This window comes from Mustela lutreola, chromosome 7 (assembly GCF_030435805.1).
Source record: "Mustela lutreola isolate mMusLut2 chromosome 7, mMusLut2.pri, whole genome shotgun sequence".
Classification (NCBI taxonomy): domain Eukaryota; kingdom Metazoa; phylum Chordata; class Mammalia; order Carnivora; family Mustelidae; genus Mustela; species Mustela lutreola.
This window is the reverse complement of record NC_081296.1, coordinates 4,311,281-4,328,254: the sequence shown is the minus strand read 5'-3', so window position 1 is coordinate 4,328,254 and position 16,974 is coordinate 4,311,281. Positions and strand designations below refer to the sequence as shown.

The 16,974-nt window shown below is 58.4% G+C and overlaps 1 protein-coding gene and 1 long non-coding RNA gene across 2 annotated transcripts in view; one reads left to right on the top strand and one right to left on the bottom strand.

Moving 5' to 3' along the window:
• Positions 1-344: 344 nt before the first annotated feature.
• LOC131835498 (uncharacterized) overlaps positions 345-16,974 on the bottom strand; it is a 30,862-nt gene continuing 14,232 nt past the window's right edge. The window contains exon 3 of the long non-coding RNA XR_009355199.1: positions 345-512. This is a non-coding gene — a long non-coding RNA (uncharacterized LOC131835498). The remainder of the gene's footprint in view (positions 513-16,974) is intronic.
• Positions 5,187-16,157, top strand: BCL2A1 (BCL2 related protein A1). Its single transcript, XM_059179810.1, has 3 exons — positions 5,187-5,685; positions 8,061-8,652; positions 15,933-16,157. The coding sequence occupies exons 2-3, from the start codon at positions 8,236-8,238 to the stop codon at positions 16,038-16,040; spliced, it is 525 nt and encodes a 174-aa protein (XP_059035793.1). The 5' UTR covers positions 5,187-5,685; positions 8,061-8,235; the 3' UTR covers positions 16,041-16,157.

Sequence of the window (16,974 nt, the reverse complement as noted above, 5' to 3'; positions counted from 1 at the left end):
CCCCTGGTCCATTTTCTGTTTAGGTTATAGGTGGAGAGATGGAGGCCCAGATGGGAAAGTGGGTCCAGGATGCCCGAGTTTGAGCCTGGCATGGCAGCTCCGGGGTCTGGAGCCTACCGTCGCGGGCAGTGAGGCACCACTGAGCGCAGGCGCAGGGTCTGCTGAGAAGGGGGAGTGACCCCGAAGCCCTCAGGGGGTGGGGGAGCAGCGCGCACTGACACGGAGCTTTCCGGTTTGCGAGCCCCCCGCGCACTGAGCCCCCCGTGCGCTGAGCCCCCCGTGCGCTGAGCCCCCCGTGCGCTAAGCCGCCGTCAAGAAGACAGGTACTATGATGACCCCTACAGGAAGTGCCCAGAGGCAGAGAGCTCTAAGTCCGGGGGCGGGGGTCAGGACCAGCAACCCAGTCTCGGCATGTCTTCTCCAGCCCGGGGCCTCTCCCCCTGCTGTGCTGCGTCCCTGCTGGAAGGTGGGGTCGCTCCAGCCTCGTCCCCGAGTGTCACTTGCCGTCTATGCTGAAAAGGAAGAAGCACAAAGACATTGGCTTTGGGAAAGGCGGAAATCTGGTGTCCTTTAAGGATGTGATCACTTGCGACCCAGAGGAGACATCTGACTCAGGTCGGGGCACAGGGACATCCCCTCCACGCGGGGACCTCTTCCTGGTGGGGCTGCAGGTGATACGGACTGGAAGCCTCGGGGCAGGAAGGGCCTCCAGACTGGTTGGGAGCTCGCTGTGGCCGTCCCCACCATCTCGAGGGGCTGGGGAGGTGCTGGCTAAAGTGAGAGCCCTTTCTGGGGACTGAGACAGCCAGGCCAGCCCTGCCCATGTCGTCCTGTGAACTACTAACCCATGTGTGGCATTCCCGGGGTCCTAGGACATGAGCAGAGCCAGCATGGGGGGCGCCGGGAGGCTCCGACCCCAGCATGAAGGAGGCCAGCAGAGCCTGGCCTGGCTCTGTGGGCATCTTCCAAGTCAGCATGGCTCTGTGGGCCCCACGGTCATCGGGAATCTCCTCGGGGTGAGGATCCGTCAGACGCGCCGCAGGTTGCCCTCTCACAGCCAAGGTCGTGGACGCAGCAGTTACAGAGGAGTCCAAAAGCCAGCGAGCTACGAAAGCCCAACATGGCCAACACCTCCGTTCCCGGAGCCTCCAGACAGTGCGGCGTCCGCCTCGCAGCCCATGCGGCCCAGGCGCTCGGGGCCACTGAAGAGGTGCCCGTCCCGGGCGTTTTCCTGTCTCTGTTGACACGTGGTCTGGTGCCCAGGATGCTGACGGTAGCTGTGTGTGTGGGGGGTGTGTGCACGAGTGTCTTGTGTGTGCGTATGTACACGTGTGTGACTGCACACGTGACAGCTCATGAGTGTGCGTGTGAGTGTGCATGGGACCGCGCGTGTGTGTGAGCCAAAGGGGAGGGGTCAGCAAAGCACCAGCGCGGCTCCGGTTCTGTGAGGGGATAAAGAACGCACCTGCCGGCCTGGGCACCGCTCCCCTGCGCTCCTCCCCCTCTCTCTCCGGAACGTCCTCCCTTTTGCCAGCGTGTTCTTCACGAAGCCCGACGGCTGTGACCGCGCAGCTTCGCTTACGGGCACGTGGCCGGGGACTTGGACAGCTACTTGCACACCCAGGTTCACCGCAGCGCCGTTTGCCGCAGCCGGCCGGCGGAGACCAGGTCGATGTCCATTGCCCAGTGCGCGGAGAAGGGGAATGGGGTCGGTGCACACGGCGAGTTCCCGTTTACTTTAAAAAGGAAGGAAATTCTGAGATGGGCCTCGGGATGCACCTCGAGGACAATGCTCTCGGTGAGACCCGCCGTGGTCCCACGTGCAGGACGGGTGTTGGGGCAGTCACGGTCATGGGGACAGGAAGTATCTTGGCCTCTTTCCAGGATGTTTCTCGGTGAAGCCAATGCCTGAGCTCTCCGGATGGCACCATGCCGGGGAGGCTTGGAGCCCTTTAGGAGCGACAAGTTCTAACTTTGACGAAGAGGTGTATGGAGAAGCTTCCAGGACGTCTCAGGAGATCCGTGGCTGCCTGGGCCCAGGAGGGCGATGGGACAGAGTGCAGAGGGGCACGGAGAGACGCTCTGGGGTGCTCAGAACAGTTCATACACTAACATCGGTGTTCAGACTCTTGCCCAAGTGCCCTGAAGTGGGCACGTTACGTAGGTGGGTTTTTATATTTGGAAACGGCGTCTCAATAACGCTGATAAGTCCCTGTGTCCTCCGCAGCCGGTCCTGTCCGGCTCACCTTCCCGCAGTGCGGCTCTGACCGAGCCCCTCTCCCAGTTAAGCCCTCCCAGCCTCCCCTTCTTTCTCAGCACACTCGAGCTCCCTGGCTGCGGTGACCCCAGGTCTGTGTCTTCTCTCTGTGTGACCGAGTCAGCGACTCGGCTGTGTCAGAAAGCGTCTCCGTGCCGCGCCTGGGGTGTGTTCGCTGGTGGTGGGTGTGCTGGGCCGGCAGGAGCCGGTGGGAGTCTCTCGCAGCCCGGCCTCCCCCTCTGAGCCCCGCTCCCCGTGCCCGCCAGGCCTGAGGGCACGTCCTGTCATGAGGTGGCTCTGAGCGTCCAACAGTGGAAGCTCCTGGCGGTCTGTGAGGGTCTGTGACATGGCAAGCTCTGAGCTCCTGACACGGGCCCCTGGACGCGGTGCGGTGCGCGGCCATGGCAGGTGCGTGGCCGTGGCAGGTGCGCGGTGAGGTCTGCGGGGCAGCGGGCTGAGTGAGCTGCGGTGGCCGGCTGGGCTGTGTACTTCGGGTGTTCCAAGTCGTCGCTCGCCACACGGAGCTGCCCTACAGGGGAGGGGGCCCGGTTTCACTCTCGATCCCCAAACACACCTGTGCTTCCTTCACCGTGTGTTGTGGGTCCTGCTGTTCCGCGGAGGGCAGGGAAATCCGAGCTCTTTTGTCCCCATCACTCAAGTGGGCTTTTCTCTTGCTCTCCCCACAGACCGACACGGGACAAAGACAAGCCCTGTGCTTCCTCGTGTCACCAGCGAAGCTCCGCAGGAGAAGGGATGTGGCTCCTGCCCCGGCTCAGACCTGCGGCCATTCAGTCCGTTTGCAAACACTCGGTGGGTGCAAAGACAGACGAGAACCCAGCCGGCATTCGTGGAGCGCCCGGACGTGCCGGGCACCGCGAGGGCCCTCTGGAAGGATCCCGGGTGAGCGGGACAACCCTTCTCCCCGGGGAGCTGCCTGCCCGGCACCCAGTACAGGTGTGCACGGCCAGGAAGCCGGCGGGGGCACAGACGCGGAGACGCATCCTGGCTCGGGGTGGGGGGGCTTTGCTGGGCTGGGCCCTGCGGACGGGGACGCAGAGCCACAGGCATGGAGCCAGGACAGGGGCTGGAGTGTGGCAAAGTCAGTGGACCAAGGAGGTCAAACCAGAGCAGAAGTTCCTTCGAGGAGCTTGAGCCCCTCTTCTCGGGCCATGGGAAGCCCTTGGCGGGCCCCGAGTGGGTGAGTGGGATGGGCAGCGGGTATCAGGAGAGATTCAGAGAGGGTGAGGAGAGGCCGGTGGGAGCGCACCCCTGTACGCGCAGGCGTGGACAGACTTGCACGGCATTCCAGGCTACGCTGGGTATTCTGTCCTCGGAGGCACCGATCATCATTTTAACCCTCCCCGGCTTACCCCCTCTCTTTCCTCCTCCATCCCCCGCCCCGTGGTCTCTGTGACCTCACTGAAAAATGCTACCCCACTGGCCGCCTCTGTCTACACCCCCTTCTCCTCCCCTCCCTGCCCCCCCAACTCTCTTGCTGCAGACCTACGGGTCCCCTCCTGCACCCACTAGGCCTTGCTCCCAAGTACAGCAGGAGACTTGGGGGAAATCCCATGGGCTTATCTTGCTCCTAGGATTTCCTAGATATCAGTGTCCTGGGCGGGAAACCAAGCTTCCGCTGGGAGCCGTGTCATACTGGGCCACTGGCTTTTCCTGAGGGGAGCGGGCTTGCCTCCCCCACATCCTGACAGCTGAGGCGTGGCCCCAGCGGACCGTGGGAGAGGACGGGGGCCACGCAGGCGTCCTCTGGCGCACATCCCACTCCCCTCTGTGTCCCGGTGGTGTCCCTGTTCTAGACCACCGCCCTCTGTGGACAGTCTGCCCTGGCCATTGCCCTGGAAAGGGGAAGCAGCCAGAGCAAAAGAGCAAGTGGGGACCGGGGGTTCCCCGGAACAACTGCCTGCGAGGCAGCGAAAAGCCCAGCAGTTTCCCACTCAAGTTCCACCTTTTGGGAAAAGAGAAGTCGACCTCCGCAGCCTCTCCCTGAGGTCACACACCTGGGACCCGGGTCCTGGTGCTGGGATTCTCCCGGCCACTCAGCAGCCAGGGGAGCCTCCTGTTCCCCACTGAGCTCTGCCGGCACAGGAGGCGACAAGGACAGACCGGGCTTCCCACCGTTGGGACGGAGGGAAGAACAGAGGCTCATCTCCAGAGGGCTCTGACCCAGGGCGCTCTTAGCCTTGCGGCGGCCGCCCGGGAGCACAGGGGGGCGGCGTGGCCCCAGCACCTGCCGGGTCCCTCCAGCGTCAGAGCTGCCTGTCTGCATCACCTGATGGTATGAGTGTGCACATAAGTGACCCGGCGTGTGCGTGGCCCGCTGCGGCCGTCTGAAAGCCCTGCAGCAGCTTCTCTGACACGCTTCCTCCTAATAACAGTGGTGTTTGCCTCCGTGGACAGCTGCAGGCTTGTGGCTTCACCTGCTGGTACTGGAGGATAGAAATGGAGCCCCCTGAGCTCCCAGCTGGCTTAGGAAAGGCCATTGGTAGCCGGCATCTGTCGCTGGAACCCCCACTCTCAGGACCTGGAACCGCCAGGTGGAACGTCTGGGCTGGGGACACCGTACAGACGAGCCCCAGCCTGCCACGTGGGCATCGTGGAGCAGAGAGTCGTCCCCGTGCCCTGGCCCTGCCCGCATTCCACAGCCAGGCGCCAGTATGTTGCTCCCGCCGTCCAGATCTGGGCGCTGCTCTGGGGGAAGCGGTAGAGAAGCGGAATGTCTGTGGACAGATGTGCAGACCACGTGAACGTGGCGAGCGAGTGTGGGGTCGTCCCCGTGCAGGCCTGTGATCGTGCTGGCAATGACGCAGCTTAGTGCGCCATACAGATGGGAAAGGCGGTTGGTCATCGACACGACTCACACGGTTCCCATCATTTTCCTCGAATGCTGATCCCTCCCTCAGCCCTGGCCAAGCCTCTTGCTTCTTTGGTAGAAGCTTCTAGACAAGAAGGGACAGTCAGGCCACGGGTGCTGGTGCGGTGAGGACACAGTTAGGAAGTCACCTGTCATCTGCCGCCACCCATCAGTCCCAGGCCCAGAGGAGAGGAGTGTGAGCCAGGTGTACCTGCAGCTGCCCAGCATCGTGGTGGGCCCACAAACCCGGCCCATGGCCTCCAAGGGGCTCCAGGAGGGGCCCCCATATTGGAAGTTAAGCCCCAGGAGCCGCCTCTCATCATTCTACCCACAGGTCTTTGCCTCTAAGAAGGCACGGTGTCTCCTAGACAGAGAGTTCTCCAGGGGCAGACATTCGTATCTTGAGCACCTGACACAGGCCAAGTACAGGTTCCAGACCCCACACGCTCCGGGCGACGCCCTCAGCCTGCATCAGCACGGAGCCCGCACTTCATCCAGAATTCCCCGTGTGCACAGAGCAGCTCAGGGGGATGAGGAAGCGTGCATAGGCCGGGCCCAGGTGAGTGCAGACACAGGTGGTCGTGATGCTGAGAAAGGACACCTTCCTTTGTGTTCACGCCTGGGCTATGGCCGGCCACGTGCCCCCGCCCCATGCACACACCCAGTCTGTGGCCGGCCGCGTGCCCCTGGCCCCCTATTTCCCCCAACACACCCCTTAAGTCATTACACTTTGCATAAAAAGAAATCATTCTTTTTAGCAAAGACTTTGTCTTTCTCTCTGCCATCTGTTCAGAGAAGTGACTAGAAACTCTGGAATAAAGTAAAGCGGGCTGCAGTGGGAGACGCACTCCACTTGTCCAACAGATTAAGGACAGGTGCGGGCTCGGGCACGGGTGAGAGAGAGACCGTGCCCCCGACCATGGAAGGCCTGACTGCAGCTCTGACCCCGCAGGCTCATACTGCTTCTCCACAGGGAGAGGAGTAAGCTTTGGCTGGCTCTTCGGGTGCCCGGCAGTTGTTTGGAGGAAGGAAGGTGCCTCCTGTGGGTGAGCAGGCATTTCGGAGGGGCTTGGAAGGACTCTCCCCGGGGACACAGAGGAGCCGAGGCCCAGCACACGTGTGCAGTGCACCCCTGTGCTCCGTGCGGGTCCCCTGCCCGTTCAGGACCCCAGCCTCAGGGGGTCGGGTGTCCCAGAGACTCGCCAAGAGCAGGGGGAGGCAGGGGTAGAGGCTGGGAGCACGGAGGCCGCAGTGGATGGTGGAGGGAGGCTGGAGGAAGAGCCCAGTCTCAGAAAATGTCCCCAGCACTGCTGGTGAGTCACGGAAACCAAGCTGCCCTCCAGAGGAGGCTGACTAGTGGGCTGGTCTCCGTGCAGTCCCTGCCTTGCTCCGTTTTGACGGGCAGTGGTCTGTGGGACACTGCGGAGGATGGTGGCACTTGGGACGCAGCCGTGGAGCCCTCTGCCATTGCGTCCCTGAAGTGGGAGCCCTGGCAGGGCCGCCTCCACCGCCACCGCAGCCCTAGGGCGCTCCCTTCCCCTCTAGGCCTCGTGTGCGTGTTCAGAAATGCACCTTGTACGTGAACTATGTCTCCTGTCTATAGTCATTCCGGACACGGAGTCTCGAGGTTGCTCCAGACGTGGCTGGGAGCGTGGCTTCAGTCCTGCAGGGCTCCCAGCCCATCCCACCTGCGAACAGCGCTGGTGGCCCTGCGGCCGTGGCCGTGCCCGGGATGTGGGCCTCCCCTCCCCGCCGCCAGCACTCTGCTGGGAGACCTGCCATCCGCCCTAGCTCCCTCTCACCGGCCCTTTGCAGAGCCCAGTCTGCCCGTGCCCCGTGCCCCAGGCCCTCGCCCTCACCTCATGTGCTCACCAGGGGACACCCTGATGGCAGGCGGTGGCTCAGCGGCCACCCGAGGGGAGGACGGTGAGGAGCCAGGGCTCCGGGCTCACCTGCCTGAGCTCGTGAGGCCGTCCACGTGGTCCCCTCACAGATGCCAGGCACGTGGCAAGCGAGGGACAAGGAGACTTGTGCGCGTGAGTCTGAGCCACTCGGGTGCTGGCGTTTCTATTTTCAACAAGACTCAAGAGCGAGAAGCAAGGGCTTGTTTTCTGTGGGTCAGAAGTTCCAGGGTCCACGAGAGGTGAAGGCCAGAGGAGGAGATGGGCCCCCGCCCCCGTCCACCCCTCCCAGGCTCAAGTCCGCAGTGTCCAGGATGGTGTCCCTGAGCCAGGCTCCGGGCTTCCCAGCTGCTCCGCCGCGGCTGACTCAGCTCTGTCCCCAGCTGTCACTACCCTGGCTCAGCTGGTGGCTGTCTTGACACTTTTCTGCAGGTGACATTCGCAGAATATAAACCCCCCATCTCGACAGGAGCGATTTAGCGAAGTCTGGTGTGGGGGCAGGGTGTGTGACACCACCTCTGGGCGCCTCCAACATGTTTTCATCCCCAGTGGATGCTGGTTCCCAGTGAGAGTGAGCCTGCCCCAGCGGTCTGCGCCGGGTGTCCCCGCTCGGCTGGCTCAGGGCGACGCGCACAGCTCCTACTGAGTGTCCCCAGCATGGGGGACCACCCCCCACTGGCTTCGGCAGCCCCCCTCCCCCTGCAGCGGCGCTTCCTTCCAGTAACTGGCCCTGACTGGAGTCGCTGGGTCTCTGCTGACCAACCTTCAGGCCGTTCCTACCTTCTGATGACCATGAATAACGCTGCCGTGACCGTTCGGGTGCGCGTGTGTGACACCTGCTTTCAGTTCTTAAAAGTGGCATTATGGGGTGAGATGACAGCCGGCGGGTGGGGGGTGGGGGGGTAGTTTTGGTTTCTCTACGTCCTGCCTTCAGCCCTTAAGTCTCCGAGTTAATCACTGACAGTTTGAGGAAGTGGCCTCTCACCGAACCATTTCCCTCTTCCACGGTTTCAACTTTCTCTTTCACACGCAGCCCACGCCCGAGAGTGACGAGGAGGAAGGAGCCGTCCGGTGATGCACACAGAAATTCCACCGGCTTCCACGCATCGCCGTGAGTCACATCCCCAGCCCGGCCGGGACCGGCCTCATTTGGCCTTGGCCGCTCCCGGGAGAGCGCACAGCAGACGGGCCTGCGGGGCGGGCGGAAGATGACAGACAGTGAGTTCGGGTACACGCTGTCGCTGGCCCAGGACTACGTGAGGCATGTCCTGCAGATCCCGCAGCCCAGCCCGGCCGCCAGCAGAGTGTCCCGGGTCCTGCGGGACGTGGCCTCCTCCGTGCAGGGGGAGGTGGAACAGAACTTGAGACCATGCTTGGACAGCTTTGATGTGGGGTCCATCGACACTGCCAGAACCATCTTCAATCAAGTCATGGAAAAGGAATTTGAAGACGGCATCATTAACTGGGGGAGGATTGTGACCGTGTTTGCCTTTGAAGGCATTCTCTCCAAGAAGCTCCTCCGGGAGCGAATTTCCCCGGACGTGGATGCTTCCAGGGTTTCTTACTTTGTGGCAGAGTTCATCACGACAAACATGAGGGAGTGGATAAGACAGAACGGAGGCTGGGTACGTACAGTGGGAACCTTGTTCACTGCTTTTACCCATGACCGAGGGATGCATGATTTCTTGCTAGTTGTTAAAAATCCACTATTTTCTCTGGGTGACTTGTTTTTAAAAGTTTCTTGTTTTTAAAACAAGAAGACATTTCTGGCTCCTTTCCAGGCAGTTAGAGCTCTGTGGTTGGAAGATACGTGTGCTTGCCATGTTCCTTCCTAACAGCGTGAAGGGTTGTGGCTGAGTCGGGGAGCCACGCGGCATCTCCCCTGTCCGCGTCAGCAGCGGAGCCCAGTCAGGGTCCAGCCAGGCTGTCGTGACAGCGTAGCTTTAGTCCGTAGGAGATGCTGTTACATTTGGGTAGTTATTATGTTGCAAAACACAGGTACACTTTGCAAATTCATTGTTTACAAATTGCTTTTCTTGGTCAGTTTTCTAATAGAACAAACTCTAGCTGTTAAAGCCTGTTGATAAAAAACTAATGTGCTGTGCCACCAGCTATAGAAACTTTATTGGGGAATTTCCAAACAAAAATTCACTTTATTATCAAAACCTCAAAACGCCCAGAGTGGGAGGTGGAGAGGGCTTTGTCAGAAGCTTTGATTAATGGCTTTTCACAGCTGGACGCTTGTTGTTAGACCTGATCCACTTCACCCTTTCCCGAAGCACTCCTGTCTCCGAGGACCCTAGCCTGCCAACCCCCAAGGCTAGCCTTTTTTTCCCCCTAGTGACAACGATCTGCTGTTAACAATTACGTTACATGCAAATCTTGCCTAGTGAATGTATTTACAGAGAATAGAAAATATACACAGTGTTTTTGGGGGGAGGCTCAGGGCTGAGTCAGTTAAGTGTCTGACTCTTGATTTCAGCTGAGGTCATGATCTAAGGCTTATGGGATCGAGCCCCACACTGGGCTCCATGATGAGCACAGAGCCTGCTTAGGGTTCCCCCTCCTTCGGCCCCTTCCCCCATCTGTTTCTTTCTCTCTCTTTCCAGCTCTTAAAAAAAAAAAGAAAAAGAAAATATAATATTGTAAAGAGTTCTACACACGCTGCTGTCCGTATATACCGTGGAGGGTCTGGCCGGGTCGGGCTGGAGGAGTTCTCGGTTATTTCCACTTTGCCCCACAAATAGTGCGTTCCCAGGCACGTCCACTCATGCTCCCCCCGGGGGGTTTGGATAGCCACGTCCACTTCTCAACGCATCAGGTCCTTGCCGTCCAGAGAGGCTCGGCGACGTTGCCCCCACCCCAGCTGACCTGCCCTAATCTCCCCTCTCCGTTGGGTTAGGAGACGCTATCCAACTTCCTGTTTTAGTTCCTGCTTCCTTGCCTGCCCGTGAGGCCGCGCACGGTCCACACCTCTACTGACCACACCCAATTCTTAGGGAATAGCCTATTTATACTCTTCACCCATTTTCCTACTTTTTGTCTTTTTCTCATTGATTTGTAGCAAATCTTTCTTGTATGCTTTTATTTTCAAATATTTTGATATATGAAAGATGTTTTATATACTATTTTTATGTAAAATATACTTTTATATATTATTCTTATAAATGTGGCAGATATCTTCTGGTATGTTAACTGTCTTTTGAAAGTATAGCTGCTTTCCTTTATTATAAATGTTCTGTGAATTTTTTATTTATTTTTTAAAGATTTTAATTCTAAGTAAACTCCATACCCAACTTGGGGCTCAAATTCACGACCCCGAGGTCTAGAGTTGCACGCTCCTCCATCCGGGCCAGCCAGGCAACCCATTATTATAAATGTTCTGACCCTTGGTGGGGTCACATTTTATGTGACGTCCCCCACACCGTCCCTTCCTGTGTGGTGATGAGGCGTTTCTTGTCCCTGACTCTCATGGGCTTGGAGCTGAATGGATCCTGGGTGTGGAGGGTCCCGCTGCCCCCCAGTCAGCTGTGGGAAGCTCTGCTGGCCACAGACGCGTAGGTTTCCGCGAAGGCAACGCTTATCTAGCCCAGGGGCCCGTGTGCATGTGTCCCATGACTCACACCGGTACTTGTCACCCACACAGTGATGACTGTTTATTAAAAATGCATCTTCTCAACAACACAGACTGTGAGCTCGTGGAACTCATCTTCAGTGGGGGCGGGGACTGTCTCTGAGAATTTCCAGAAATGGACTCGTCTTCCAGGGGTGGCCCAGGTGGGAGTGACGCACAGACTCACACGTGTGCCCGCGTGCACCCTCAGTGTTCACGGGGCTCCTCGGTTTCGGAGGGCTTAGAGCCCCGAAGAGCTTAGGTCTTGGGCTTGGCACTTCTGTGGTCGCACGAAGGAGTGGCCGAGCCACCTGAGTCAGGACGAGCTCGGCCACGTGAGACTTTACTCCCCGAGACGCTGACACACGGTCCGAGCGAGTGAACTGAACGCAGGAAGGGCTCGTCTTGGGGCAGATGGCTTTGTCACATGCCTGCTCTGGTAGAGTCTGAATTTTCAGATGGGCGAGATCACTCCGCAGTGACAGCCGGAAGCCCAGGGTCCACTGTCCCGCCTGCTGTCACCCAGACTGCTTGCCCGTGGCTTGACTAGAATGCATGTCAACGAGGCACGGCGAGAAGAGCCCTCAGCACACGGCCACAGAACACATGCAACTCCATGGCGTTACAAGCCTGAGTACGCATGGGGTGACACAGCACAGATTCTCCGAGCACCTGGGCTGGAGGCCAGGTGCCGGCACCCAGCGCCCCGGGAGGCCAGCGAGTTAGGGAACCTTAGGGCCGCGTGTCCTCGTCTGTAATACGGGGGAACAGGGCCGTCGTGGTCGTCTGCAGAGCTCGGACTGCGACGTCCCTGCTCAGCCACACTGAGTCTTCCTAAGTTCCAGGCCCTGGTTAGACCGGAGTCCCCACGGGAACGGGGAAACGGGGACCCGTGTGTCGGTTGTGTGGTTGTGTGAGTGGTGAACTCCCACGTTCTTTCTCGTGCTCATCAGTGTGAGTGACTGCTCTCCCTCCTCCCTCCCTGCCCCCTGCTTCTCTCCCTTCTCCCCTCCTTCCGTCCGGTGCTGTCACCTCTCTTTCTCTTCCCCTCCCACGCGTGTGGTTCCCTCCTCCTGGCCCCCTGCCAGTGCAGATGGCCGAGAGTGCAGGGGCCCCCGCCGGTCCGATGGGAAAGCTGCCGCCATCTGTCGTGCAGAAAGGCTGGGCCTTCACATCCATGAGGACCTGCTGGGAAGAAACGCCGGGCGCACCCCTCCCCGCCCTCTCCTGGGGAGCGGGGAGGGCATCGAAACTGGGATCTGAATCCTGGCTTTGCTCTTGGTGTGACCCCGAGTGAGTGAGGCCCCCTGCAGAATGCGTATCCCGTGACAGAACGGAGATGCGTCGTGTCCACACCGTATGAGGGGCACAGTAACGGCTACCTGAGTAGGGGAGTTCGAAGACGGCGGACGCTTCTGGAAGAGCGCCTTGTGGAATGCCAAATCTCATGCAACTAAGTGTACATGGGCCGTTTCGAGAGGGTTGAACCCACGGCCCTGAGAAGCGGACGCACAGAAAGCCCCGTCCAAGACTGGGACGTGCAGGCGCCGCTGGGACTTTCCAGAGCGGGGTGGAGACGAGCGGCCCCGGTGCGGCCGCCGCTGGTGTTCCTTGAGCCTCTTGCTGGGAAGAGCTGTCTGGACCAAAGGACATGCAGAGACGTGCACGCAAGCAAGTTGGTGTTCCGCAGGCACAAGGAGCTCATGGTGAGGGGACGGACTCTCCAGGAACCCCTCACACCCGTGAATTCCATCTGGGGATCGGATCGGTCCTCTGAGGTTTTAGCTGGAGATTTAAAATCGTTTCACGAAACGGGACATGAGCCAGAACTTGAGCCTCCCTGAGGGTCCTTCCAGAACACTCTCTGACCCTGGGCATGACCCTCCACTCCCCATACCCTACATCACGTTCATCAGGGAGTCCTGTCCCTGATGAACTCCCACTCCCGTCCTCGCCCTGCCATGGCCTGCTCCCCACGTGGCAGCCAGACTGGGAGCCGCCGTGTGCTGGCCTCGTCTGAACCCTCCCCAGCACCCCAATCACCCAGAGAGCAAGCGCCACATACCCAGTACTGACTGCTGCACTCAAATCCCATCCAGGCTCGCCTTCTAGGAGCCCCTCCTGCACATTCTCTGCTCCAGCTTCCCTGGGTAACTAAGCAACGCTCCCCGCCCTCCCCCCCCCAGGGCCTTTGCACTGGCTCTGGCCACTACCCCGAACAACTTCACCTCAGAGGTGTGCGTGGCCCCTGCGGCCCTCCTGGGGGTGTCTCCCTCAGCCGCCCACAGCTGACGGCACCCCCACTGTTCGGCCCTGGGCCCTGCACCAGGATGCAGGTCCCCGTCCCAAGCTTAGTGAGCCCAGGACTCTGCGTGTTCATTCACCAGGCTGTTCCCAGCGCCTGAAACAGTGCCTGGCGTGTGGCCGAGGGTCAGCAAGTATCTGTTGAGCGAATAATGAGGAGTCATTTGACAAGCGTGCAGACACCACGTGGTACTTTGCTGGCTCTGAGCAATTCTGAGGGTCTGGTTTTCTTTGAATTACAGACGCAGGATATTATTTTACGCTTGAGGCTTTCTTGAAGCCAAGGTAGCTGAATTTAACGGGAAGTATTTCCCGGAAGAACCAGATCTGGGCACCCTTGCTTATTACTGCAATACTGACAGGATATTGAACCCCTAGTTCTGGATCTATCTTCATGTAATTTTTTTTTTAAGAGAGAGACGGAGAGAACGGGACCAGGGTGGGGCAGGGCAGCAGAACCGCAGGAGAGAGAATCATAAGCAGGCTCCCAGCTCAGCGTGGAAGCAGACGCGGGGCTCGATCCCAGGACCCCGAGATCATGACCTGCGCGGGAACCAAGAGTCGGGCACTCAACTGACTGAGCCACCCAGGAACCCCACAGAATGGTTCTAAGATACAAATAGCATCATTGAAAATATACGTGTGACGGAAGAAAGATCACTCCCACCACTGAACGTGTCCACACGCGTCGTCCACCGTCTGTCATCCCAACGAAGGTGCACGGGACAGTCTCGCACGTGCCTTCCCGAGTACGTCCAGCCCTACCTCCCCGGCCCCGGGCTGACATCTGCAGCGTCTGCAGAACAACCCCCGCACTTCACGCATCCTGATTCCTTAACCGGCTCCCAGCTGGTAGACACTTGGGTTGCCTTCCTTCGTAGAAACACTTCCCGACTGGCCCCAGGACCCACCTCTGACAACGGGCGGACTGAGTCTGTGTGCGGACGGTCGCGCTGCCTGCTCGGAAGGAGGACATCACTGGCCTCGGCCCGCAGGCCTCTGCGCCCGAACACTCGCTCCCCATTCCCGTGCCCCAGATCGCGGCAGCCACCGTCCTGCTTTGACTTTGCAATTCTGACTGTTCCGAGCTCTTCGTGTACATGGGGTGTGCGGTATTTGTCTTCTCGTGATGGACTCGGCTCACTGAGCATCACGTGCTCGAGGCCTGTCCCCAGGGCGGCCGGGGTCAGAGCGTGTCTCCTTCTTCAGGCGGACCAGCGTTCCACCCAGGGGACGTGCGCGTCTGGGTGACCCGCGCGTCGGCCGCTGACGGTTGCTTGCAGGCTTAGCTACTGTGAATTCCCTCCTTTTAATTGTAGCGTTTCATAGCTTTTCTAATCTTCCTAGAGCCGAATTCGTCGGTTTCCCCGCGTTGGCTCTCTTTGGTGGAGAAGCGGAACGTTATGTGAGACGCTGACTGCCCAGTCGTCCCACACAGTGATCCCGGTCATGGTGGCAGCAGCCGTGCGGCGGTGCCCCGTTCCCATGGGCTTCATGAATCCTGGGAAGGGAAGCAGTGAGGGGCGCACGTACCTCCAGCGAGAAGCGTGTACGTGTGTGAGTCTGGAGAGAGGGAGCAGCCTGAACCCCTGGTTAGGCCGGGACATCGTGTCTCAGAGCAGGACCACACCTGACACACGCGTGAGCAGAAGCTGCCTTTCTTGGGCAACCCTTTGCCTGGGAAGTGCTCCAGACCATGCCAGTCTGTGCTCTGGCTACGCTCAAGCAGGCAGTGGCGGGCGCGGACCAGCGGGCCTCTTCCAGCTGCCCAAGATACGCTGCGTGTCCTTTCCCATGTGGTCACCTACGCCAGCAGTGGCGTGAAGGCCTGTCACCCCAGAATCCGGACGTAGCTGAAGGCTGACCAGCACACTGGAGGAACACTTAAAGAATGATTGCAACAGTTTTCTGACTCTTTGGGTGGTTGTTCGGAAGCTCATGGAATGAAAAGAACAGGTTAGCCTTCCCTTCCAGGCCCAGGAGCTCAGAAGGTCGGTGACCTCAGGCCACTCACATTCTCTGGGGCCTCGGTTTCCTCGTTTGTCAAAATAAGAGCAGGTATTAGGCTGGGTGATCTCAGAAGTCCTCTGCAGTCAGGACACTGTACAATCACCGTCCAGAATTACAGTGCGCAGTTCACACTGTTGTTTTAAAACTGTGATCAGAGATGGAATGAATCAGGATAGAGAAAACCAGCTCTTCTCGGGCTCAGAGGCCCTGCTGCACCCGGCTTTATCGCTAGCCCTGTCCTGTTTACAAACATCAGTGCACAGTTCTACGTCAGACAACCAAAAAAGAGGAGTGAGGCTTCCTGTCCTTCAGAGCTGTGCTGTCCGGCATGCGGCCCTTGGACCCTTGAGATGTGGCTAGGCTGATTTCAGATGGGCTCTAAGTGCAAAACACACAGCGTATTGCAAAGCGTTTGGGCAAAGAATGTAAAACAGCTCAATAACTTTCGTATCGATTACATATTGATATCATAATATTTTATTTATTTATTTGAAATCATAATATTTTAGATAAATATATTCTTTAAATCAACTTTACGTGTTTCCTCTTACTTTAGAAATGTGGCTGCTACGAACTTGAACTTCCCTCTCTAGCCCGCGCTGTGTTTCTGTTGGAGGGCACTGCTCCCAGGGATGATGCGGATGGATGCGGGGAGACCCGTGCGGGTGCCGACGAGACCACTGTCTGCTTTAGTGAAGGGGCAGTTTCTTTGCTTTTCATCTCTCTAATCTGTCTCATGATTTTTTTTTCTTTTTTTTACAAGATTTTTACCTATTCATTTGACAGAGATCACAAGTGGGCAGAGAAGCAGGCAGAGAGGAGGAAGGAGGCTCCCCGCTGAGCAGAGAGCTGGACGCTAGGCTCGATCCCAGGACCCTGGGATCATGACCTGAGCCGAAAGCAGAGGCTTTAACCCACTGAGCCACCCAGGTGCCCCTGTATCGTGATTTTTAAACTGTGAAATTTATTCCCCAACAGGAGGATGGCTTTGTAAAGAAGTTCGAGCCCAAGTCCGGCTGGCTGACCTTTCTGGAAGTTATAGGAAAGATCTGTGAAATGTTCTCTCTCCTGAAGCAATACTACTGACCGGCCCACAGGGACACTCCCCATTGTGAAACGCGCCCAGTTTTCTTGACTTCTACAAAAAGTGTTGCCAACACTTACTTCTATTTCTAAATAAACAAATTTGGTTATGTAACTTGATGTTTCCATGTGATGGAAATTTTGTTCTCGTTTTAGTGAATAAATTGTGTATTTGCTTCAGTGTGTCATCTGTGTCCTGCCCTTGTCCGAGTGGAAGGGCGAAGCTCAAGACAGAGGCAGGTACTGAATCGAGAGGACGAGGGCAGGAAGGGGACGTCTTTCCTGTCCCGTGGCTGACTTTCTGGAGGCTGCGCCCGTTACCCAGAAGTCATTTTCCGTGTCACTCGTGGAGACCATGTGGGGGCGAGTCCGCGCCCTGTTCCCTTGTGGCCCCTGTGGCCCTGGGTGCGGAAGGGTTTCCTCTGCTGCCCGCCCCCACCAACCCTGCTCCGTGGCCCACCGTTCAGAGGGGACAGATAGACGGCAGGGACAGACGCAGGGCACTTGGGTAGTCAGGACAAAGACACTTTGGACAATGACTCATTTTTGAGCCATTATTCAACTTTCCCTTTAAAAAGTTCACAAATTAGGGGGCACCTGGATGGCCCAGTTGGTGAAGCGTCCAACTGCTGGTTTCAGCTCAGGTCATGATCCTGGGATCGTGAGCTCAAGCCCCATGTTGGGCTCCGCCTTCGGTGGGGAGGCTGAGGATTTCCCCTCCCTCTCCCTAGGCACCGCCCCCCCCCCCAAATAAAGACATTTTTTAAAAAGTTCATAAATGAGAAAATTGTGTCGTTACATCCTGAGTTCCAACGGCAGGTCAGCAACTTTGACGGCAGGACGGGAGCGTCACACTTTGTTCCAGACCTCCCCATGCTTCCTCGACCTCCCCGACGGTCTCTGTCCCACCCCTGCCCCTCCCCCAGGCTTCCATCAC